The sequence below is a fragment of the Motacilla alba genome, chromosome 29, assembly GCF_015832195.1.
Source record: "Motacilla alba alba isolate MOTALB_02 chromosome 29, Motacilla_alba_V1.0_pri, whole genome shotgun sequence".
NCBI lineage: Eukaryota > Metazoa > Chordata > Aves > Passeriformes > Motacillidae > Motacilla > Motacilla alba.
Window position 1 is genome coordinate 958,357 of NC_052044.1, and position 20,729 is coordinate 979,085.

The 20,729-nt window shown below is 66.0% G+C and overlaps 4 protein-coding genes across 5 annotated transcripts in view; 3 read left to right on the plus strand and 1 right to left on the minus strand.

The window, feature by feature from the left end:
* The first annotated feature begins 2,357 nt into the window (after positions 1-2,357).
* FKBP11 (FKBP prolyl isomerase 11) lies at positions 2,358-4,392 on the plus strand. The gene is made up of 6 exons (XM_038164391.1): positions 2,358-2,535; positions 2,983-3,048; positions 3,711-3,798; positions 3,882-3,915; positions 4,007-4,077; positions 4,159-4,392. The coding sequence occupies exons 1-6, from the start codon at positions 2,419-2,421 to the stop codon at positions 4,374-4,376; spliced, it is 594 nt and encodes a 197-aa protein (XP_038020319.1). The 5' UTR covers positions 2,358-2,418; the 3' UTR covers positions 4,377-4,392.
* A 134-nt stretch (positions 4,393-4,526) lies between these two features.
* CCDC65 (coiled-coil domain containing 65) lies at positions 4,527-7,897 on the minus strand. 2 transcript variants are annotated; one of them, XM_038164388.1, is made up of 9 exons: positions 7,590-7,760; positions 7,116-7,243; positions 6,779-6,946; positions 6,534-6,703; positions 6,242-6,380; positions 5,965-6,162; positions 5,316-5,534; positions 5,074-5,226; positions 4,527-4,962 (listed from the first exon to the last, which is right to left on the minus strand). In XM_038164388.1, exons 2-9 carry the CDS (start codon positions 7,239-7,241, stop codon positions 4,738-4,740), a joined length of 1,398 nt encoding a protein of 465 aa, XP_038020316.1. In that variant the 5' UTR covers positions 7,242-7,243; positions 7,590-7,760; the 3' UTR covers positions 4,527-4,737. The 2 variants fall into 2 exon arrangements, with proteins under 2 accessions (XP_038020316.1, XP_038020315.1); XM_038164387.1 differs by having other exon boundaries at positions 5,074-5,514; positions 7,590-7,897.
* RND1 (Rho family GTPase 1) lies at positions 7,872-15,498 on the plus strand. The gene is made up of 5 exons (XM_038164389.1): positions 7,872-8,048; positions 8,133-8,220; positions 10,594-10,703; positions 12,089-12,223; positions 14,306-15,498. The coding sequence occupies exons 1-5, from the start codon at positions 7,929-7,931 to the stop codon at positions 14,549-14,551; spliced, it is 699 nt and encodes a 232-aa protein (XP_038020317.1). The 5' UTR covers positions 7,872-7,928; the 3' UTR covers positions 14,552-15,498.
* Positions 15,499-16,003: 505 nt separating this feature from the next.
* The window catches only part of DDX23 (DEAD-box helicase 23), a 7,850-nt gene continuing 3,124 nt past the window's right edge, over positions 16,004-20,729 (plus strand). The window contains exons 1-10 of the mRNA XM_038164178.1: positions 16,004-16,158; positions 16,951-17,156; positions 17,681-17,779; positions 17,895-17,991; positions 18,067-18,132; positions 18,640-18,778; positions 18,857-18,990; positions 19,065-19,177; positions 19,255-19,398; positions 20,459-20,720. Of these exons, the coding sequence (XP_038020106.1) occupies positions 16,951-17,156; positions 17,681-17,779; positions 17,895-17,991; positions 18,067-18,132; positions 18,640-18,778; positions 18,857-18,990; positions 19,065-19,177; positions 19,255-19,398; positions 20,459-20,720 (1,260 nt within the window). The 5' untranslated portion in view covers positions 16,004-16,158. The remainder of the gene's footprint in view (positions 16,159-16,950; positions 17,157-17,680; positions 17,780-17,894; positions 17,992-18,066; positions 18,133-18,639; positions 18,779-18,856; positions 18,991-19,064; positions 19,178-19,254; positions 19,399-20,458; positions 20,721-20,729) is intronic.

Genomic DNA, 20,729 nt, shown 5'->3' on the forward strand with positions numbered 1-20,729 from the left:
CAGCGTGACCCCCCCCACGCAGGAAGGGGGGGGGGCACAGGGCTGCCAGGACCTCTGCGGTCCCCCCTGGCCGTGCCCCCCTCCTCGCCCTGGCCGCCTGCCCCCCCCCCCTCCTGTCCCCCCATGCCAGCATAGTGATTGTATGTCCCTGCCCCTCACGGACGGACAGTGTCCCCCCCCATCCCAGCCCGTTCTGTGCCCCCCCCTCCCCAGCACCGTATTTATACCCCTGGTCTGTGCTTGGTGTGACGTGTCGCCGCGGCTCTGCCCCGTCCAGGGACGTGTGTTCTCAGCCCCCCCCCGGGGCCCCCCCCCCTGCGCCTGAGACGGTGGGTGACCTCCCCTGACCCCCCCCCGACCCCCCCCTTGGATATTAAACATGTTTTATGTAGCTCTGCCCCTCGTCTCTTCTTCCGCAACCCCCCCCCCCCCAATGCCCGGCGTGGGGGTCCCGCGGAGGGGACGGTGATGGACAGCCCTGGGCTGGCTTTAATTAGAAAGAGCTTAACGGGGAAAGGGGGGGGGGGGGTGAGGTGGGGCTGGCAGGGGGCGAGGGGGCCCCCCCCCCCCTTCCCAGGCTCATCTTTAGGGGAATATTGGATGAAATGGTAAATCCCATTAGCGCTAATCCCGGCTGGGGCGTGGGGACGGTGCCAGCGCTGCGACGGGCGCGAGTGGCACTTGGCCCTCCTCTCCCCCTCTGCCACCCCTGACCTGTGTCACCCCCCCCCCCGGCGTGGGTTGAGGGGCACCGAGTGGCATTTGGGGCTGGCGCTGCCGTGCCACCCCCGTGTCCTCTCTGCACCGGTGGCTGGGGGGGTGTTGGCCGTGTTTGTGACACCGGGGGGTGCAGTGGGGGCTCCCTGGTGGCTGGGAGAGCTGCAGAGCCAGTGCCAGGGCCCAGAATGGGGTGACCACGGCCCAGCACCCCGGAATGGGGTGACCAGGGCCCAGAATGGGGTGACCAGGGCCCAGCAATGGGGTGACCAGGGCCCAGAATGGGGTGACCAGGGCCCAGCACCCCGGAATGGGGTGACCAGGGCCCAGAATGGGGTGACCAGGGCCCAGCACCCTGGGATGGGGTGACCAGAGCCCAGAATGGGGTGACCATGGCCCAGCACCCCGGAATGGGGTGACCAGGGCCCCAAATGGGGTGACAAGGGCCAAGCACCCCGGGATGGGGTGACCAGGGCTCCCCAGTGGACTGGGGACCATGGAGGTGACATGGGGGTGCTCCAGGGCAGGTGACCAATGCCCCACAGTGGGTTGGGGACCATGGAGGTGACATGGGGGAGCTCCAGTGTAGGTGACCAGAGCTCCCCAGTGGCCTGGGGACCATGGAGGTGACATGGGGAGCGCAGCGTGGATGACCGGGGCTCCGGGAGCTCCACCGGGGGGGCTCAGTGTGGGTGCCCCCCGGGGCTCCCCGGTGGGTGGGAGCAGCGGAGCCAGCACCGGCGCGTTCCCACCGGCTGGACCGGCGGCTTTGTGTGGCGAGGGCTGACCCGGCGGCCCTAATCCCATTAGCGCCCCGGGCCCCGCCGCCAGCCCGGCTTCCCCACCTCTCGGCAACCGAGGCTGGTATGTGGGTGCGCCGGTGGGGCCGGCGTGCCGATGCCGTCGTCCGGGAGCCGCACCCGGCGTCAACATCGTCACCGTCACCGTCCCGGAGCGGCACCGGGGCCGGTGACACCGATGAAGCCATCCCCGCGGACACGGGGCGGGAGATCCCGGCTGCCCACCGTGTGCCGGTGCGACCCCGCCGGAGCGGGGGGATTCCCTGCGTTCCCAGCTCTGCCCGAGGGGCTGGGGGTCCCCAGGGACGGCGCTGCTGGGCCCGGTTCCGTCCCACCGGGCTCCAGCCGGGCCGCGGGCCCCCAGCCCGAGCTCGGGGCTCGGCTTCCCTTGTCCTTGGAAGAGCTGCAGAGGCGGCCGGAGAAGGAGTGACCTGGACCCGGTCTGGACCCGGGGAGGGGTCCCGGGCCCCGGTGGGTGCCGGTTTCCCCGGGCTGTGCTGCCGCCTGCTGGCACCGGCGGCGCCGGCACACCGGGGGCTGCCCCCAACCGGCGCCTGGGACGCGTTCCCCGGCCCGGACCCCCGCCCGGACCCTCCGGTTTAACCCCCCCCATCCCGCTCTGACCCTCACCCGGAGCCCCCGCTCGGTGCGGGCCGAAGCCGCCGGGCCGGTCCCCGGCCAGGGGCGGACTCAGGTGCCCGCCGGGGTCCCCGCATGGCACCGGGCACCGGGGCAGCGGCCGGTGCTGAGCATCTTCTGTCCCCCAGCTCCGCCGGGGCCCGCAGGAGACGCGGGCGCCCGTCCCGGGGCCGGTCTCGGTGTGGGGGCGGTCCCCGGGGCGGGGCCCGAGGTGGGGGGCGGTCCCGGTGCCGGTCCCCGTTCCTCCGCCACCAGCCCGGCCATGCCGTTCCCCGCCGCGCTGCTCTTCTTGGCACTGCTGCTGCCGCCGCCGCCGCTCTCCCGCGCCGCCGAGAGCGAAACCGAAACCGGCGCCCGGGAGCTACGGCTGGAAACGATCGTGAGCCCCGGGGGGCACGGGGGAACCGGGGAGGCACCGGGCACCGGAGACCCACGCGGCCCCGTTGGGCGGGCAGCTGAGACCGGGGCGGGACGGGCAGGGACCGGCGGCACCGGCGGGACACAGGGCACCGGCGGGACACAGGGCACCGGCGGGATGGTGCCGCTTTGGGGGGGCACCGGGGAGCCCGGCCTGGACACGGGGCGGGAGAGGAGGCACCGGGAGGCCCGGGCTGCGGCGGGAGGGAGCCACGGGGCACCGGGAGGACCGGACAGCCATGGGAGGGTAGCGGGAGGACCGGGCTGTGGCGGAGGGAGGCGGCGCGCCCGGGACAGGGGGGCCCGGTTGGGAGTTCGGAGCGCTCGGGGGTCCCGGGGGCGCGGGGGGTTCGCGGATCCCGAGGGGAGGGGGCCCCGTTCCCGGCTCCCCGTGACCTCCCCGTTGCAGGTGCACCCCCCCGAGGGCTGCACGGAGCTGTCGGCGCCGGGGGACACGGTGCACATCCACTACACGGTGCGGGCGGGAGGAACACGTCAGCACTGCGCTCCGGCGGGCGGGGCGGGGGGCACCGGCACCGGCACCGGCACGGGGGGCCTCGGCCGGCACCGGGGCGGTACCGGGGCGGTACCGGGGGTGGTACCGGGGTGGGCAATGGGAGTGGGTGTAGGGGTGGTAGCGGGGTGGGCATGAGGGCTGGACGAGGGGACGGTGCCATGGTGCCACCGAGACTGGCATGGGGACAGCCCCGGGAGTGGCACGAGGTGGCACGCATGGGACACGGGATGGGCACGGCTGGCACTGGGATCAGCCCGAGGATTACCTTGGGGTGGCCCTGGCACTGGGAGGGGGGAGGATGTCCCAGAGTGACACAGAGTGTAGCGGGACTGGGAGCAGCACAGGGGGGCACAGGGGGGACACGGGGACTGGGATCAGCACAGGGACTGGGATCAGCACAGGGGTGGCACAGGGGGGACACAGGGACTGGGGTCAGCACAGGGACTGGGATCAACACAAGGGGGACACAGGGACTGGGATCAGCACAGGGACTGGGATCAGCACAGGGGTGGCACAGAGACTGGCATCAACGCCAGAGCAGCACTGGGAACACGCTGGCAGCCACACAAAGTGCCACCCAGGGGTGACCATGGCAGTGACTGTGGCCGTGCCCCCCACAGGGCAGCCTGGAGGATGGCCGTATCATCGACTCCTCGCTGAGCCGGGATCCCCTCCAGGTGGAGCTGGGCAAGCACCAAGTCATTCCTGGTGAGTGAGGGGCTCAGGGGGAGCGGGGCTGGGGGAAACCAGGGTAACCCCGACCAGCCCCACTCACCCTCAGCCCGTTACAGGTCTGGAGCAGAGTCTGCTGGACATGTGTGTGGGGTAAGTGCAGATGGGGGACATGGGGGTGGCCAGTGTCCCCTCCCCAGCGTCCCCACCACAGTTTGTGGCACCAAAATTCTCACCGTGGCAGGGAGAAGCGCAGAGCCATCATCCCCCCTCACTTAGGCTACGGCAAGCGGGGCTCCCCCCCAACCATCCCAGGTGAGTGCAGCCCTCAGGGTCCCCGTGGGGTCCCCGTGGGGTCTCTGTGGGGTCCCCGCTCAGGCTGTGCCCCCCTTGCAGGTGACGCTGTGCTGCGGTTCGAGGTGGAGCTGGTGGGGTTGTCCCGGGCCAGTTACTGGCAGAAGGTGGTGAACGAGGTGGTGCCACTGCTGTGCCTGGGGCTGGTGCCAGCCCTGCTGGGGCTCATTGGGTTCCACCTGTACCGCAAGGCCAGCAGCCCCAAGCTCTCCAAGAAAAAGCAGAAGGAGGAGAAGAGGAACAAAGCCAAAAAGAAATAAAACCTTTCCCTTGGCATCCGCGGCTGCTGTTCCTGACACAGGGATGGGCACAGAGCAGTGGGAAGGGGCTGTGCACCCCTCAGCTCCCTGCCTGCCCCAGGGCTTTGACGGGTCCTGTCAGACCTGAGCAGGAGGTTACAGACTCAATGAATCCCAGGAATAAGAGCCTGGAGCACATTTTCAGGCAGTTTTGCTCTTTTAAGGCATATCCAGGAAGTGACAGTCCCTGAGTCCCCAAACACCAGGCAGATCTGCCAGGGAGCCCCAGCTGGAGCTGGTGGAGCCAGGAAAGGGGTCCTGGTGTCCAGAGACTCTCGGGGTGCCCAGTGTCCCTGAGCGTGGCTCCCCCACAGCGCGGGGCTCATTTCTGGGGATGAGGCTTTTGCTCGCTGGCAAGGAGGGGCTGGGGATCTTTGGGCACTTTCTGGTTGATCGTAGCCCCCGCCAGGTACTGCTGGAGGAGCCCCCGCAGCTCCTGGTTCCTGTCTGCCAGGGCTGCCCGCGCCCTCTCCAGCCCCTTCTCCTCCAGCTTCGCCTTGTTGAAGCGCTGCCAGAAGCGCTCCAGCCCCACGTAGTCCTTCATGGCCTGGGGGGAGGCAGAGGGGAGACTTTGGGGTCTCCAACCTGCCCCAGAACCGGCTGGGGGATCCCCAGGGCTGACTCCCAACCCTCGAGGATTGTGGCGGCGCCTCCTCACCCGTGCCAGGGGCTCGCTGGCCGTCTCCTCCAGGACACTGCGGACTTTTTGCTGCTCCCACTCGGCCAGTGAGGACGGGTAGAAGGGCAGCACCTTCTCCTCCTCCGTCTCCAGCCTGCGGCACATCTCAGCCAGGCGTAGGATGCGCTGGGCCTGGGGGGGAAACGCCGGGAAGGGCAGGTGGGAAGGGACAGCAGGACACGCGACACGGGGACATCCCCAGGCAGCACTGCCCGACTCACCCTCTCCACCAGCTGCTGCAGCGCCTTGAGGGTGGCACTGCACTGGCAGGAGAGCGTGACCAGGTGGGTGTGTGCCGTGGCGCTGGCCTGGGTGACCTGAGCCCGGAGCTTCTGGAGTTTCTGGAGGGCGTGTTCCCGATCGTCCCGGATGCGCTGCGTTTGCTCCTCGCTCTTCCGCAGGTGAGCCGCGATCTGGCCCCTAGTGGTGGTAACCATGTCCTGGTGAAACAGCGGGTTGGCTCTTGAGGAAAATTCCTTCTCGGAAAGGGTGGCCCAGCTTTGGGATGGGCTGTTCAGGGCAGTGGTGGAGGAATCGTGCCTGGAAGGGCTCAAAAACCACGCGGATGTGGCCCCTGGGGATGTGGTTTAATGGTGGCCCTGGCAGCGCTGAGAGAACTTGGACTCGATGGTCTTAGAGGCTTTTCCAAGCTCAATAATTCCATGATTCCACGGCTCAGGCACTGCTCCACAAACTCTCGGGGGGGCCCTGCTTAGCCTGGCCTGTTGTCACCTCCTTGCCAGTGCCGGGTTGGACTTGATGGGTCTCAAGAGGCTTTTCCAACCTCAACAACTCCATGACTCCGTGGGAAAATGAGTGGGGAATGAGGGGTGACCCCACTCCCACAACCACCCAGCGCCCTGCCAAAACCTGCAGCTTCTCCAGCTTCTTCGCCTGGGCGTTAATCTCGCAGGAAGTCTTCTCACACTTCCTCTTCAGCTCCTCGAACTCCACCTTCTTCTTCTCCGTGGCCTGGGCGTAGCTCCTCCGCGCCGCCTGGATCTGCTCCCACAGCCCCTCCAGCCTGGCCCCCAGCTGCAGCCGGCTGTACTGCTGATCCTGCCAGCACTGGGGACACACAGGTTACACCCCAAACCCTCCCCTGCCAGCCCTGCCAGCCCCTCCACGCTCCCTTGTGCCCCCTTGCCTTGTTTTTGATGTCGTCCCGGGCGCTCTGGAAGTTCAGCAGGGCCTCCTGCTCGTTCCTGGCGTGCTCCTGCTCCGTGGCCAGCGTCACGTCCTGCAGGCAGCGGCTCTCCCAGTCTTGCTGCTCCAGCATGGCCCTTCTGTGGGGACGCGAGGCGGGACAAAGGGCTTTCCTCCCTGGCAAAGACCCTGCCGGGCTCCCCGTGGGGCCGGGGGAGGCTCAGCTCCGTTCCGGGAGAGCCCCCGGGTGCCGCTGCTGCCCCATCCCCCTTTCTCCCCCCGAAATTCCACACCTCTCAGCCTCAAACTCGGCCTTCAGGGCGCCCAGCTGGGCGCTGAAGCCCCGCTCCAGGTAGCCCAGGCGGCAGCGCTGGAGGTGCAGCAGTCGGTCCGTGAGGTCCAGGTGGCTGCGCAGGGCTCGGTTCTGCTGCTCCTCTGCCTCCTGCAGCTCCGTCACCAGCGCCTGGGGAGTTTTTTGGGGGGGGGTCACACGTGTCCCCTGGCACTCCCCACCCAGCCCTGCCAGCCCCAGAGCCACCTCGATGGCGCCATCCTTGCAGTCCATGACCCGGGTGAAGGTCTGGCTGAGGATCTCGATGTCCTGGCGCAGCTCTTGGTCCTTGGCCTTGCGCTGGGCCGAGCGCCAGAGCGTGCGGACCCTGTGGAGACCCCGCCTGCTGCTCTGCTCCTCCCGGGACAGCTTCTCCTGCGGAGGGGCCGTGGGAGGTGGGAAAGGGGCAGGAGTGGGCTTGGGGCTGCCTCTGCTGCCGGGGGGGTGCGGCAGAACGGGGGGAACCCCAGCGCCGGTGGGGACGATGGGGGCGTTTGCTGGGGAAAAGCGGGGAGGAGTTTGGGGGGGATCGGGGGTCCCGGACCTGCAGGAAGCGAGTGAGCAGCTCCCGCTTGGCTTTGGCCGCCTCCTCCTCAGCCAGCGCTTGTCTCTGCAGCAGCAGCAGCTCGGCCTCGGCCGACGTGGGGGCAGTGAGACGAGGCCTCGCCATGGCTGGAGAAGGGGACACGGCGGGAGCGGTCGGGCTGTGCGTGGTGGCCCGTTCCCCCTGGCCAGCCCCCCGCACTATGGGGTACCCCGCACCCCATAACCTTCTGCCCACCCTCATCTCCCTCCCCAGGCACCCCCAAACCCCACCAACCCCTTCTCGCCCCCTCTCCCCTTCCAGTGACCCCCCCCAAGACCTGTTCCCACCTCCCCCCAGGCCCCAAGGCCCATTTCCCGCTGCCCATCCCCATCTCTAGGCTAGGGAGCCCCCCTAGCTCACCCCCCCTCCCTCCCACGCTCCCCCAACACCCACCGCCCCTCGCCCACCACCATCGGGGGTCTCCCTCCCCACCTTTGCCCCCGGTACCGGCCCCGGTACCGGCCCGGCTCCCGCGTCCCTCCGGTCTCCCGGCAACGGCGGCGGGGGGGGCGGGGCCTCCGCGCCACTTCCGCCCTGACCGCACGGGCTCCCCCTGGCGGGCAACAGCGCGCCTGCACCCCCCACGGGGCGTGTCCCGCCGCTTCTGCCTCTCCGCTATTGGCCGGCGCGCCGGGATTCCCCGCGGTGATTGGCGGGCGGGCGCCGCCGTGGGCGGGCCCAGCAGCCGGCGGGGTATATAAGGGCGCTGCGGCGGCGGGGCGCAGGGCGGTGGGTGGGTGCGAGTGAGGGGGGTTCACGCGCGCCGCCGCGATGCGGGAGCGGAGGCCGGCACCGGCCGCACCGGCCCGGTGCAAGCTGGTGCTGGTGGGGGACGTGCAGTGCGGCAAGACGGCCATGCTGCAGGTGCTGGCCAAGGATTGCTACCCGGAGGTGAGCCCAGAGCGGTACCGGGAACCGGCAGCGGGCACCGGTGGAGCGCGGGACCGGGCGCTGACGCTCTCGGTGCCGTTGCAGACGTACGTGCCCACCGTGTTTGAGAACTACACGGCGTGTCTGGCCAGCGAGGAGCAGCGGGTGGAACTGAGCCTCTGGGACACCTCCGGTACCGGGGGGAGACGCGCCGTGCATGTTTGGGAGGCTGGCGGGGGCTCCGGTACCGGGGGAGTGGGGCGGGGGCTGCCCCGGCCCTGCCGGGGGTGATCCGGTTGTGTGCTGGGGAAGGTGCTGTGGGGTTTTTGGGGGGTCGTGGTTGGGATGTTGCAGTGAGCGGGGGGTCGCTGCAGTGGGGTGTTTTGGGGTCCCGAGGGTGTTTTGGGGACCTGCAGCGCGGGTGGGGGGGAGGAGCCTTGGTGGCCCCGTTGAGGTCTTGGGGGTGTTTTGGGGGGGCCGGGGGTGTTTTGGGGTCCCTGCGGCGGCAGAGGGAGCTTGGTAGCCGCGCTGGGGGGGGGGGGGTTCAGGTGTAGGGTCATCCCCAGGTATTCCCCAGGGACCGACCCCACAGACACACTGGGGGGGGTCACAGGAGGCCGAACCCCCTCCTTGGGGGGGTCCCCACACCGCTGACCCCCCCGGGTGGGGTCCGGGGGGGCGAATGCGTCCTGTGAATGGGGCGGATTATGGGGACATCCCGGTGTTGCCCTTCCCTGGGCACCCCCCGACGAGTTGGGGGGGGGGTCGGGGCAGCCCTGCCCGGTGCTGCAGTGTCCCCCCCGGCGGGGGGGGGTGGGGGGGTCCCCGCCGGTCCCCGGTTGCCATGGCGATGCGCTGGCGCAGCCTCTTTGCTATTCTGTGCACGGAGCGTCTGGGCTGCGAAACCCCTCCGAGGCCTTTGGGGGGCCGGGGGGGAAGAGGGGAAGGACATAGGACATCCCGGAGCCCCCCACCCCACTGACCCCCCTCCCGCACCCCCCCCCCCCCCGCTCCGCAGTCCCGGGTGCGGTGCCGGTGGCTCCGTGTCCCCGAGGACCCCCGGGGGATGGCAGCGTGTGCCACCCCCTCCTCTGGCTCCCCCCCTACCCCGACACCCCTCGGTGAGGCCGGGGCTCCCCAAAATGGGGGGGCGGGGGGGGGCTGTTACATAAACACCGCGGGCTCCATTTCCCGCTGCCTGGCGAAGGCGCGGTGCGACGCTGATGGGCTGCGGGGACGGAGGTGGCGTTTTGGGGGGGTTCCGGAGCTGTGCCCCCTTTTGGGGTGCTCTGGAGATGTGTCCCTGTGTCCTTCTTGGGGGTTCTCTAGGGCTGCGAGCCACCACCCTGAGCAGGAGGGGAGCTGTGTCTGTTTTGGGGGGCTCTAGAGCTGTGTGTCTGTTTTGGGGGGCTGTGTCCCTTTTGGGGGGCCCTAGAGCTGTGTGTCCGCCTGTCCCTTTTGGGGAGCTGTGTCCGTTTTGGGAGCTCTAGAGCTGTGGGTGCCTCTGTCCCTTTTGGGGGGCTCTAGAGCCCCCACTCCACACAGGAAAGGGACTGTGTCTGTTTTGGGGGCCGCTGTCCCTTTTGGGGGGCTCTAGAGCCGTGTCCCCGTCCTGGGCAGGAATTGGGCTCTGTCCCTTTTGGGGGGCTCTGTCCCTTTTGGGGTCTCTAGAGGCATGCCCCCAGCCCAAGCAGGAATGGGGCTGTGTCCCTTTTGGGGGTCTCTAGAGCTGTGTCCCCACCCCGGGCAGGATGGAGGGCTGTGTCCCTTTTGGGGGACCCTGTCCCTCTTAGGGGGCTCTAGAGCTGTGTCCCCACACCAGACAAGAATGGGGCTGTGTCTGCTTTAGGGGCTGTGTCTGTTTTGGGGGCTGTGTCCCTTTTGGGAGTCTCTAGAGCCATGTCCCCATCCCAGTCAGGAATGGGGCTGTGTCCCTTTTGGGGGGCTGTGTCCCTTCTGGCGGTCTCTAGAGCCGTGTCCCCAGCCCAAGCAGGAATTGGGCTCTGTCCCTTTTGGGGGTCTCTGTTCCTTTTGGGGTCTCTAGAGCTGTGTCCCCGTCCTGGGCAGGAATGGGGCTGTGTCTGTTTTGGGGGGCTCTGTCCCTTTTGGGGGTCTCTAGAGCTGTGTCCCCACCCCGGGCAGGAATTGGGCTGTGTCTGTTTTAGGGGCTCTGTCTCTTTTGGGGGACCCTGTCCCTCTTAGGGGCGTCTAGAGCCATGCCCCCACCCCTGGCAGGAATGGGGCTCTGTCCCTTTTGGGGGGTTCTGTCCTTTTTGGGGGGCTCTAGAGCTGTGTCCCCATCCTGGGCAGGAATGGGGCTGTGTCTGTTTTAGGGGCTGTGTCCGTTTTGGGGGGCTGTGTCCCTTTTGGGGATCTCTAGAGCCGTGTCCCCATCCCAGGCAGGAATGGGGCTGTGTCCCTTTTGGGGGGCTCTGTCCCTTTTTGGGGTCTCTAGACCCATGCCCCCCACCCCCAGTCCGTTCGGGGGGCTGTGTCCCATTCCCAGACCCCCTTTCCCATGTCCCTGGGCTGGGGGGGCTGAGGGTGACCCCCCCTTTTCCCCCAGGCTCCCCCTACTATGACAACGTGCGTCCCCTGTGCTACAGCGACTCGGACGCCGTCCTGCTCTGCTTCGACGTCAGCCGGCCCGAGACCCTCGACAGCGCCGCCAAGAAGGTGGGGAGGGGGCTCAGACCCCCGGACCGTGTCCTCGGGGGGTTTGGGGGGGCTCCGAGATGTGGGGACACCCATGCGGGGGGGGTTCCTGTGGGGTTTGGGGGATTCAGGTGTGGGGACACCAGCCTGGAGGGTCCCTGTGGGGTTTGAGGGTCTCAGAGATGTGGGGTCACCAGCCTGGAGGGTCCCTGTGGGGTTTAAGGGTCTCAGAGATGTGGGGTCACTGATGGTGTGGGGATTGGGGGCTCAGGAATGTGGGGACACCCATGCAGGGGGGGTTCCTGTGGGGTTTGGGGGGCTCAGAGGTGTGGGGACACTGATGCTTTGGGGCTTGGGGGGGCTCGGAGATGTGGGGACACCAGCCTGGGCGGGTCCCTGTGAGATTTGGGGGATTCAGGAGCACAAGAAGACTGACCCAAGGGAGTCCCTGTGGGGGTTTGGGGGGCTCAGAGTTGTGGGGACACCCATGCGGGGGGGGTTCCTGTGGGGTTTGGGGGTTCAGGTGTGGGGACACCAGCCTGGAGGGTCCCTGTGGGGTTTGAGGGTCTCAGAGATGTGGGGTCACCAGCCCGAGGGGGTCCCTGTGAGGTTGGGTTCCCATGGGGTTTGGGGGCTCAGGGATGCAGGGACACCCACGCAGGGGGATCTCTGTGGGGTTTGGGGGGCTCTGAGGTGTGGGGACACTGATGCTGTGGGGGTTGGGGGGCTCAGAGATGTGGGGTCACTGTCTGGGGGTGTCCCTGTGAGATTTGGGGGATTCAGGAACACAAGAAGACTGACCCAGGGGAGTCCCTGTGGGGGTTTGGGGGGCTCAGAGTTGTGGGGTCACCTGCCCGAGGGGTCCCTGTGAGGTCTAGGGGCTCAGGGATGTGAGGACACTGTCCTGGGGGTATCTCTGTGGGGTCTGGGGGGTTCCTGGGGGTATCTCTGTGGGGTCTGGGGGTTCAGGAACATGGGGACACTGTCCTGGGGGTATCTCTGTGGGGTCTGAGGGGCTCCTGGGTGTATCTCTGTGGGGTCTGGGGGGCTCCTGGGGGTATCTCTGTGGGGTCTGGGGGTTCAGGAACATGGGGACACTGTCCTGGGGGTATCTCTGTGGGATCTGTGGGGTTCCTGGGGGTATCTCTGTGGGGTCTGTGGGGTTCCTGGGGGTATCTCTGTGGGGTTCCTGGGGGTATCTCTGTGGGGTTCCTGGGGGTATCTCTGTGGGGTCTGTGGGGTTCCTGGGGGTATCTCTGTGGGGTTCCTGGGGGTATCTCTGTGGGGCTCCTAGGGGTATCTCTGTGGTGTCAGGGCTGGCACACGGAGACACCACCCCCGTGGGGTGACAGGGAGAGGCTTTTGGGGGGTCTCCCATCCCTGAGAGCTGCCCTGACCCCCCTCAGTGGAAGACGGAAATCCTGGATTATTGCCCCAACACCCGCGTGCTGCTCATCGGCTGCAAGACGGACCTGAGGACGGACCTGAGCACGCTGCTGGAGCTCTCGCACCAGAAACAGGCCCCCATCTCCTACGAGCAGGTCTGGGGGGGCCCCGATGGTTGTGGGGGGTGGGATTAGGGTGTCCCAGAGGTCTGATACCGTTTTGGGGGATCCCAGTGTTTTTGGGGGTGATTTTTGGGGTGGTCCTGGTGTTTTGGGGGGTCAGTTTGGAGTGTCCCGGTGGTCTGATATGGTTTTGGGGGTGATTTTTGGGGTGTCCCGGTGGTCTGATATGGTTTTGGGGATCCCAGTGTTTTGGGGGGTCAGTTTTGGGTGTCCCAGTGGTCTGATACGGTTTGGGGGTTTCCAGTGTTTTTGGGGGTGATTTTTGGGGTGACCCGGTGGTCTGATTCGGTTTTGGGGTGGTCCTGGTATTTTTGGGGGTGATTTTTGGGGTGGTCCTGGTGTTTGGGGGGTCAATTTGGGGTGTCCCAGTGGTCTGATATGGTTTGGGGGTTTCCAGTGTTTTTGGGGGTGATTTTTGGGGTGTCCCAGTGGTCTGATGTGGTTTTGGGGTGGTCCTGGTGTTTTGGGGGGTGATTTTTGGGGTGTCCCGGTGGTCTGATGTGGAGGTGGGTTTGGTAGGGTCCTGGTGTTTGCAGGAGGTGATTTTTGGGGTGGTCCTGGTGTTTGTGGGGGTCAATTTGCGGTGTCCCGGTGGCCTGATACCATTTTGGGGATCCCAGTGGTTTTGGGGGTGATTTTTGGGGTGTCCTGGTGTTTTGGGGGGTCAGTTTGGGGTGTCCCGGTGTTTTTGGGGATCAGTTTGGGGTGTCCCAATGAGTTTGGGCTGTCCTGATGGGTTTGTGAGGCTCAGTTTGGGGGTGTCCCGATGGGTTTGGGGCTCAGTTTGGGATATCCCAATGCGTCTGGGCTGTCCCAGTGGGTTTGTGGGGGTGGGTTTGAGTGTGTCCCGATGTTTCTGGGGCTCACTTTGGGGGTGTCCCGTGGGTTTGGGGCTCAGTTTGGGATATCCCAATGAGTTTGGGCTGTCCCGGTGGGTTTGGGGGTGTCCCGATGGGTTTGGTGTTTATGGGGATGGTTTTGGGGGTGTCCTGGTGGGTTTGGGGCTCAGTTTGGGGGTGTCCCAATGGGTTTGGGACTCAGTTTGGGATATCCCAATGAGTTTGAGTGTGTCCCGATGGGTTTGGTGTTTGTGGGGATGGGTTTGGGAGTGTCCCGATGGGTTTGGTGTTTGTGGGGATGGGTTTGGGGGTGTCCCCATGGGTTTGGTGTTTGTGGGGATGGGTTTGGGGGTGTCTCGATGGGTTTGGTGTTTGTGGGGATGGATTTGGGGCTCAGTTTGGGATATCCCAATGTGTCTGGGCTGACCCGGTGGGTTTGTGGGGCTCCGTTTGGGAGTGTCCCCATGGGTTTGGTGTTTATGGGAATGGATTTGGGAGTGTCCCGATGGGTTTGGTGTTTATGGGGATGGGTTTGGGGCTCAGTTTGGGATATCCCAATGTGTCTGGGCTGTCCCGGTGGGTTTATAGGGGTGGGTTTGGGGGTGTCCCGGTGTTTATAGAGATGGGTTTGGGGGTGTCTCGATGGGTTTGGTGTTTATGGGGATGGGTTTGGGGGTGTCCCCATGGGTTTGGTGTTTTTGGGGATGGGTTTGGGGGTGTCTCGATGGGTTTGGTGTTTATGGGGATGGGTTTGGGGCTCAGTTTGGGATATCCCAATGTGTCTGGGCTGACCCGGTGGGTTTGTGGGGCTCCGTTTGGGAGTGTCCCGATGGGTTTGGTGTTTATGGAGATGGGTTTGGGGATGTCTCGATGGGTTTGGTGTTTATGGAGATGGGTTTGGGGGTGTCTCGATGGGTTTGGTGTTTATGGGGATGGGTTTGGGGGTGTCCCCATGGGTTTGGTGTTTGTGGGGATGGGTTTGGGGGTGTCCCCATGGGTTTGGTGTTTATGGGGATGGATTTGGGAGTGTCTCGATGGGTTTGGTGTTTATGGGGATGGGTTTGGGGGTGTCCCCATGGGTTTGGTGTTTATGGGGATGGGTTTGGGGGTGTCCCCATGGGTTTGGTGTTTTGGGGGATGGGTTTGGGGGTGTCCCGGTGTTTCCGGGGCTCATTTGGGGCTGTCCCCGTGCCTGAGCCCCTCGGTGCTCCCGCAGGGCTGCGCAGCCGCCCGGCAGCTGGGAGCCGAGGCTTACCTGGAGTGCTCGGCTTTCACCTCGGAGAAGAGCGTGCACAGCATCTTCCGGAGCGTGGCCGGGCTGTGCCTGAGCCGGGCCCCCCCGCAGCCGCCCCGCAGCCCCCCGCGCAGCCTCTCCAAGCGCCTCCTGCACCTCCCCAGCCGCTCCGAGCTCATCTCCTCCACCTTCAAGAAGGAGAAAGCAAAAAGCTGCTCCGTCATGTGAGGGGGGGAGGGGAAAGGAGTGACCCCTCTCCCCCCCCACCCATTTTGGGCCCCCCCCCCAAGCCCCCGGAATGAGGTGGGGGGGCTTGGCAGGGCTGTGGAGATGCCCCCCCCCCTTCTAAAGGAGGGTTGGGGGGTACTGCCCTTCCCTGGCACCATTGCCCTGCCAGCCCCGCAGCCTGGGAGGGGGGGGTCTGGGGGTGTCTTCACCCGGTTCCCAACCCTGAGGGGGTCCCTGCGGGGTTTGGGGTGCGCAGGACCCTGGGGACATCAATCCCTGCGGGGTTTGGAGTGCGCAGGACCCTGGGGACATCAATCCCTGCGGGGTTTGGGGTGCACAAAACCCTGATGACATCACCTGGGATGGTCCCTGGGGGGTTTGGGGTGCTCAGGACCCTGGTGACATCAATCCCTGGGGGGTTTGGGGTGCTCACACCCTCAGGGACATCAACCCAGGGGGGTCCTTGGGGGGTTTGGGGTGCACAAAATCCTGGGGACATCACCTGGGATGGACCCTGTGGGGTTTGGGGTGCACAGACCCTGGGGACATCAACTCAGAGGGGTCCCTGTGGGGTTTGGGGTGCACAGGACCCTGGGGACACCAACCCAGAGGGGTCCCTGTGGGGTTTGGGGTGCTCAGGACCCTGGGGACATCACCTGGGATGGTCCCTGTGGGGTTTGGGGGACACAGGGGCGCGGTCCTGGGGATCCCTGTGGGGTTTGGGGTGCGCATCACGGGACTCATCCATGGACTCATCCTGTTCTCTCCCCCTTCCCCGCACCCCTCATCTGCTGCTTGGCCCTGGGGGACCCTGTGGGGCGGGGAGGGGGGCGGGGGGCTGTTTTCTGGACCGTGTTTTGGGGGGTGGGGTGGGGTGTCTCTGTCCCATGTCCGTGTTATTAAAAAGCTTATTTATTATCAGAAATATAACACCTAACCTATGTGCAGCCCTGCCTGGCCCTGTGCTTTGGGGAGGGGGGGTGGGATCCCGGGGTTTGGAGCCTGTCGGGAGTTTTGGGGTGCGGCACAGTCCTGGGGTGGGGTTTCTTTTGGGGGGTGCCAAAAGGGTCCCCCCCACCTCTTCTGCCCCCAAGCTCTGCCTGGGACCCCCCTGCCTTGTGAATGGGGGGGTGGGGCTCCTGCAGGGACGCTGATCTGGGGGTCCCCGGTGATTCTGGGGTGCACCTGGGGGGTGTCCCCGTGGGCTTTGGGGTGTGCAGGGACATGGGGGACACTGACTCGGGAGGGTCCCTCCAGGCTTCGTGGTGCTCTGGGCGGTGGGGCACGGCCCCGGGGGCTCCATTTGGGTAAGCAGGCGGTGCCTGCGGGCCGTGGGGGGGCTCAGGGACACGGCGACACCGTCCCGGGGGACTCTTTGCCGTGGGGAGGGGGGGAGTCGCCGCGCGGCGGAAGGATCCCGGGGCGCGGCGGTGCTCCGACCGCGCAGGGGCGCCGGGAGCGCGCGGGGGACGCTGGGAGCTGTAGTCCAGCGGCGCGGGGGCTGCCGGGAGCTGTAGTCCCGCGCCGTCCCGCCATGCCCCGCGGGCCCGTAGACATGGCGGCGGCGGCGGCGGCGGAGCGGCGGCGCTGAACGCGGGGCAGCGGCGGTGAGCGGGGACCGGCGGGAGCGAGCCGAGGGGGCACTGCAGCGAGCGAGCGAGGGGCCCAGGGGCTGCGGAGCCCTGGCGCCGCGGCACCGGGCAGAGCCCCCGTACTGGGCACCAGCGGCAGGGCCCGGAGCGCCGTTGCGCCGCGTCCCCCGGGCCTCCCGGAGCCTTTCCGGGCTCCCCCGGGGCTCCCCGCACCCACCTCCGGGGCTCCCTGTGCCCTCTCGGGGTCTTCCCTTCCCTCTGCGCTCTCTCCTCGGGGTCCCCCAGCCCTTCACGCTCCTTCCGGGGGTTCCTCTGTGCCCTCTCGGGGGTCCCCCAGGCCTCCTCCTCCCTCCTGAGGCTCCCTTTGCGCCCTCCCAGGGTCCCCTCTCCCTCCTGAGGGTCCCTTTGCGCTCTCTCTGGGTTCCCCATTTCCTCCTGATGGTCCCTTTTCTTTCTCCCCTTTCCTGAGGGTCCCTTTTCGCTCATCCCGGGGTCCCCTCTCCCTCCTGGGGGTCCCTTTTCGCTCATGCCGGGGTCCCCTCTCCCTCCTGGGGGTCCCTTTTCTCTCACCCCGGGGTCCCCCAGCTTTTCGGCGTCTCTCTGTCCCCTCCCCGGATCCTTTGACGTCTCCCCATTTCCTCCTGGTGGGCTCTCAGACCTCCCCACTCCTTCTTGGGGTCCCTCTGTGCCCCCCCCCGGCTCTCACAACCCTCCTCTGTCCCTCCTGAGCCCCTTCCCTCCCGGTGTCCCCCCGTGACCCTCCCGGTGCCCCCCCCGTGACCCTCCCGGTGTCCCCCCTCCCCGCAGATGGCCGGAGAAGTGGCGGACAAGAAAGATCGGGATGCATCCCCGGTGAAGGAGGAGAGGAAACGTTCCCGGTCTCCGGAGCGGGAACGGGAGCGGGAACGGGAGCGCAAGGGCTCCCCCCCGGCCAAGGAGCGGAAGCGCCACCGATCCCGGGAGCGGCGCCGGAGCCGCTCTCGCTCCCGGTCCCGCTCCAAGTCCACGGAGAGGTGAGGTCCGGGGCTCCTTGCGGGTCGGGAGGAGCTCTGAGGGCTTCGTTAGCGGGAAAAAAAAAAAGGTTGTGAGGGGAGGAGAAGCGTTGTGAGGGTTTTGTTGTGGTTCTTGTCACGCTTTCTTTTAGTTCCTGTTAATAAAAAGGTTTTTAATACCGTTTTAAGGAGGGTATAAAGAAAAGTTTCTAACGGTGTTTATTTATTCTGGAGAGGGTATAAAGAGGCTCCCTTTTAAAGTTTCGAGCCTGCTCTGCCTTCCTCCTGACCCTCGCAGCAGGATTGAGTGCCCTGGGGGACTGGGCAGCGCTGAGCCCGCCGCTGCCTCGGCCAGGAAATCTCACAGCTAGCCAAATCCCAAACTGGCGAGCCAAATCCCAAACTGGCGAGCCAAATCCCAAACTGGCGAGCCAAACGCACCGCGCAGCCCCACGGAGGGGGGCTGAGGGCTGTGGGGCCGTGCTGTGACCCCCCTGCGGGGCTGGGACCCCCCTGCCGGGCCGTGACCCCCCCCTGTTCCTCAGGGATCGGCGGCACAAGGAGCGGGAGCGGGAGCGCGGCAAGAAGGAGCGGGACAGGGACAAGGATGGGCACCGGCGTGACAAGGACCGCAAGCGCTCCAGGTGGGTCCTGTCTTTTTTTTTGTGGGGTTCCCGCTGTCCCCTAAACCCCCTGGAGGTCGGGGATCCCCCAGGGCTGTGCTCTGTGTCTTATTCCCGGCGCTGTTTTCCTCGGAAGTTTGTCCCCGGGCAGGGGGAAGGACTCCAAGTCTCGGAAGGATCGGGAGGCACGGAAAGCGGAGGAAGAGGAGGAAAATGCCCTGAAGAAGGAGAAGGTGAGGTGGTTGTGGGAGTGGCTCCGGGGCGTTCAGGTCCCCGGGAGTGGTGCTGACATCTGCTGTCGCTTGCAGGCGCAGCCGCTGTCCTTGGAGGAGCTGCTGGCGAAGAAGAAGGCAGAAGAGGAGGCAGAAGCCAAGGTGGGAGAAGGAGCGGGAGCCTCTTCCCTCTGCTGGGGGGTGTGGATGTTTGTGGGGACCCCAGGAGGGAACAGAGAGGGTTGAGAAACTTGGGGATGCAGAGGGACCCCCAGAAGGAAGCAGAGAGTGCCGGGGGCCACTGGGAGGGATCACGGGATGGAGCACGGAGGGCTGGGGGACTTGGGAGGGCACACGGGGGGCTGTGGAGATGGGGGAGGCCTGCTGGACCCCCAGGAGGGAGCAGAAGGACCTTGGGAGGGAACAGGGAAGAGTGAGAGGCACAGAGGAGACCCTAGGAGGGAAAGGAGGACACAGGGAGGGAGCAGAGAGAGCCCTGGCAGGGAGTGGATAGGTCTGGTGGGGCATCCAGAGAGGGAGAGGAGGAACCCAGGAGGGAGAAGGGAGGCTTGGGGGGCCCGGGAAGGAGCAGAGAAGGCTGAGGGGACCCCCAGCAGCAGGGGGGGTGGCAGGCAGGCCCAGTGTGACGTTTCCTCTCTCCCGTGCCAGCCCAAGTTCCTGTCCAAGGCGGAGCGCGAGGCCGAGGCCCTGCGGCGGCGGCAGCAGGAGGTGGAGGAGCGGCAGCGGCTGCTGGAGGAGGAGAGGAAGAAGAGGAAACAGTTCCAGGAGATGGGCAGGAAGATGCTGGGTAAGGATTCATCCCTGGAGCCCCTCAGCCAGCCCTGAGGGTGGGGGCTGGCTCTGAGCCCCTTCCCCTGCTCCCCAGAAGACCCCCAGGAGCGCGAGCGCCGGGAGCGCCGCGAGCGCATGGAGCGGGAGACCAACGGCACTGAGGACGAGGAGGGCAGGCAGAAGATCCGGGAGGAGAAGGACAAGAGCAAAGAGCTCCACGCCATCAAGGTGGGGCTGGGGGCTGTTCCGATGGGGCCGGGGGGGAAGATCGGGGGTGTCCCACTGAGCCTGGGGTCCTGCAGGAGCGGTACCTGGGCGGGGTGAAGAAGCGGCGGCGCACGCGGCACCTCAACGACCGCAAGTTCGTGTTCGAGTGGGATGCGTCAGAGGACACGTCCATCGACTACAACCCCCTGTGAGTGCAACCCCTAGGGCTGGGGGCTGTCCCTGCAGGGTGCAAGGCCTGCCCCTGAAGCTCCCGCCCTGCTCCAGGTACAAGGAGAGGCACCAGGTGCAGCTGCTGGGCCGCGGCTTCATCGCTGGCATCGACCTGAAGCAGCAGAAACGGGAGCAGTCGCGGTTCTACGGCGACCTGATGGAGAAGAGGAGGACGCTGGAGGAGAAGGAGCAGGAGGAGTGAGGTTTTGGGGGAGCTGGGAGGGTGCTGAGGGGTGTGTGGGGTCATGGCTGGCTTAGTTTGGTTGGGATGTGGAGCTGGGCTGCAGCAGGTCCTGCAGGAAATTGGCAGAAAGGTTCTAGAGGCACAGGGTGAGCCTTATCCACTTTCTCCTTCCCCTTCCTCACCTTCCTCATTCCCTTTTGCCATCCCTTTCCTTGCCCTGCCCTCATTCCCCTCCCTCATCTGCCTGTCTTTGTCTCCATTTCTCCCATCCCCTTTCCCTCTCCAATTTCCCCCATTCCCTTTTCCTTTATTCTGCTTTCCCCATCCCACTTTCCCCATTCCTTTATCCCTCATCTCCTGTTTCCTATCACTTTCTCTCCATCCTGCTTTCCCTTTTCCCCCATTCTCTTTTCCCTCATCCCCTTTTCCCCATCCCTCTCCCTTTTCCCCCGTCCCCTTTTCCTCTCCCTCTCCCCTTTCCCCCTCTCCCTTTCCTCATCCCCTTCCCCATCCCTTTCCTTTTTCCTTCATCCCCTTTTCCCCATCCCTCTCCCTTTCCCCATCTCTTTCCCCTCTCCCCTTTTCCCTCTCCCCTCTCCACTTTCCCCCTTCCCTTTTCCCCCTTCCCTTTTCCCCCTTCCCTTTTCCCCCTTCCCTTTTCCCCCTTCCCTTTTCCCCCTTCCCTTTTCCCCCTTCCCTTTTCCCCCTTCCCTTTTCCCCCTTCCCTTTTCCCCTTCCCTTTTCCCCCTTCCCTTTTCCCCCTTCCCTTTTCCCCTTTCCCTTTTCCCCTTTCCCTTTTCCCCCTTCCCTTTTCCCCCTTCCCTTTTCCCCCTTCCCTTTTCCCCCTTCCCTTTTCCCCTTTCCCTTTTCCCCCTTCCCTTTTCCCCTTTCCCTTTCCCTCTCCCTTTCCCCCCCAACCCCCCTGCCTCTCCCTCTCCCCTTTCCCACCAATCCCTCTCCCCTTTCCCACTCCCCTTTCCCTCTCCCTCTTTCTCTCCCTTTCCGTCTCCCTCTCCCCTTTCCCTCTCCCTCTCCCCTCTCCCTCTCCCTCTCCCCTCCCTCCCCGTGGCCCAGGGCGCGGCTGCGGAAGCTGCGGAAGAAGGAGGCCAAGCAGCGCTGGGACGACCGCCACTGGTCGCAGAAGAAGCTGGACGAGATGACGGACAGGGACTGGCGCATCTTCCGCGAGGATTACAGCATCACCACCAAGGGGGGCAAGATCCCCAACCCCATCCGCTCCTGGAAGGACTCCTCGCTGCCCCCCCACATCCTGGAGGTCATCGACAAGTGCGGATACAAGGTGGGCACGGGGAGGGCGAGCTGGGGAAAAGGAGGGGTCGGGGAT

Coding starts and splice junctions, on each gene's coding strand:
- FKBP11 (XM_038164391.1), top strand. CDS start 2,419: ATGCCGTTCCCCGCCGCGCTGCTCTTCTTGGCACTGCTGCTGCCGCCG. Junction 2,536..2,982: donor AGCTACGGCTGGAAACGATC/GTGAGCCCCGGG, acceptor TCCCCGTTGCAG/GTGCACCCCCCCGAGGGCTG. Junction 4,078..4,158: donor CTCCCCCCCAACCATCCCAG/GTGAGTGCAGCC, acceptor CCCCCCTTGCAG/GTGACGCTGTGCTGCGGTTC.
- CCDC65 (XM_038164387.1), bottom strand. CDS start 7,241: ATGGCGAGGCCTCGTCTCACTGCCCCCACGTCGGCCGAGGCCGAGCTG. Junction 6,704..6,778: donor GCAAGGATGGCGCCATCGAG/GTGGCTCTGGGG, acceptor AAAACTCCCCAG/GCGCTGGTGACGGAGCTGCA. Junction 6,381..6,533: donor GCCGAGTTTGAGGCTGAGAG/GTGTGGAATTTC, acceptor GCGTCCCCACAG/AAGGGCCATGCTGGAGCAGC.
- RND1 (XM_038164389.1), top strand. CDS start 7,929: ATGCGGGAGCGGAGGCCGGCACCGGCCGCACCGGCCCGGTGCAAGCTG. Junction 8,049..8,132: donor CCAAGGATTGCTACCCGGAG/GTGAGCCCAGAG, acceptor GTGCCGTTGCAG/ACGTACGTGCCCACCGTGTT. Junction 12,224..14,305: donor CCCCCATCTCCTACGAGCAG/GTCTGGGGGGGC, acceptor GTGCTCCCGCAG/GGCTGCGCAGCCGCCCGGCA.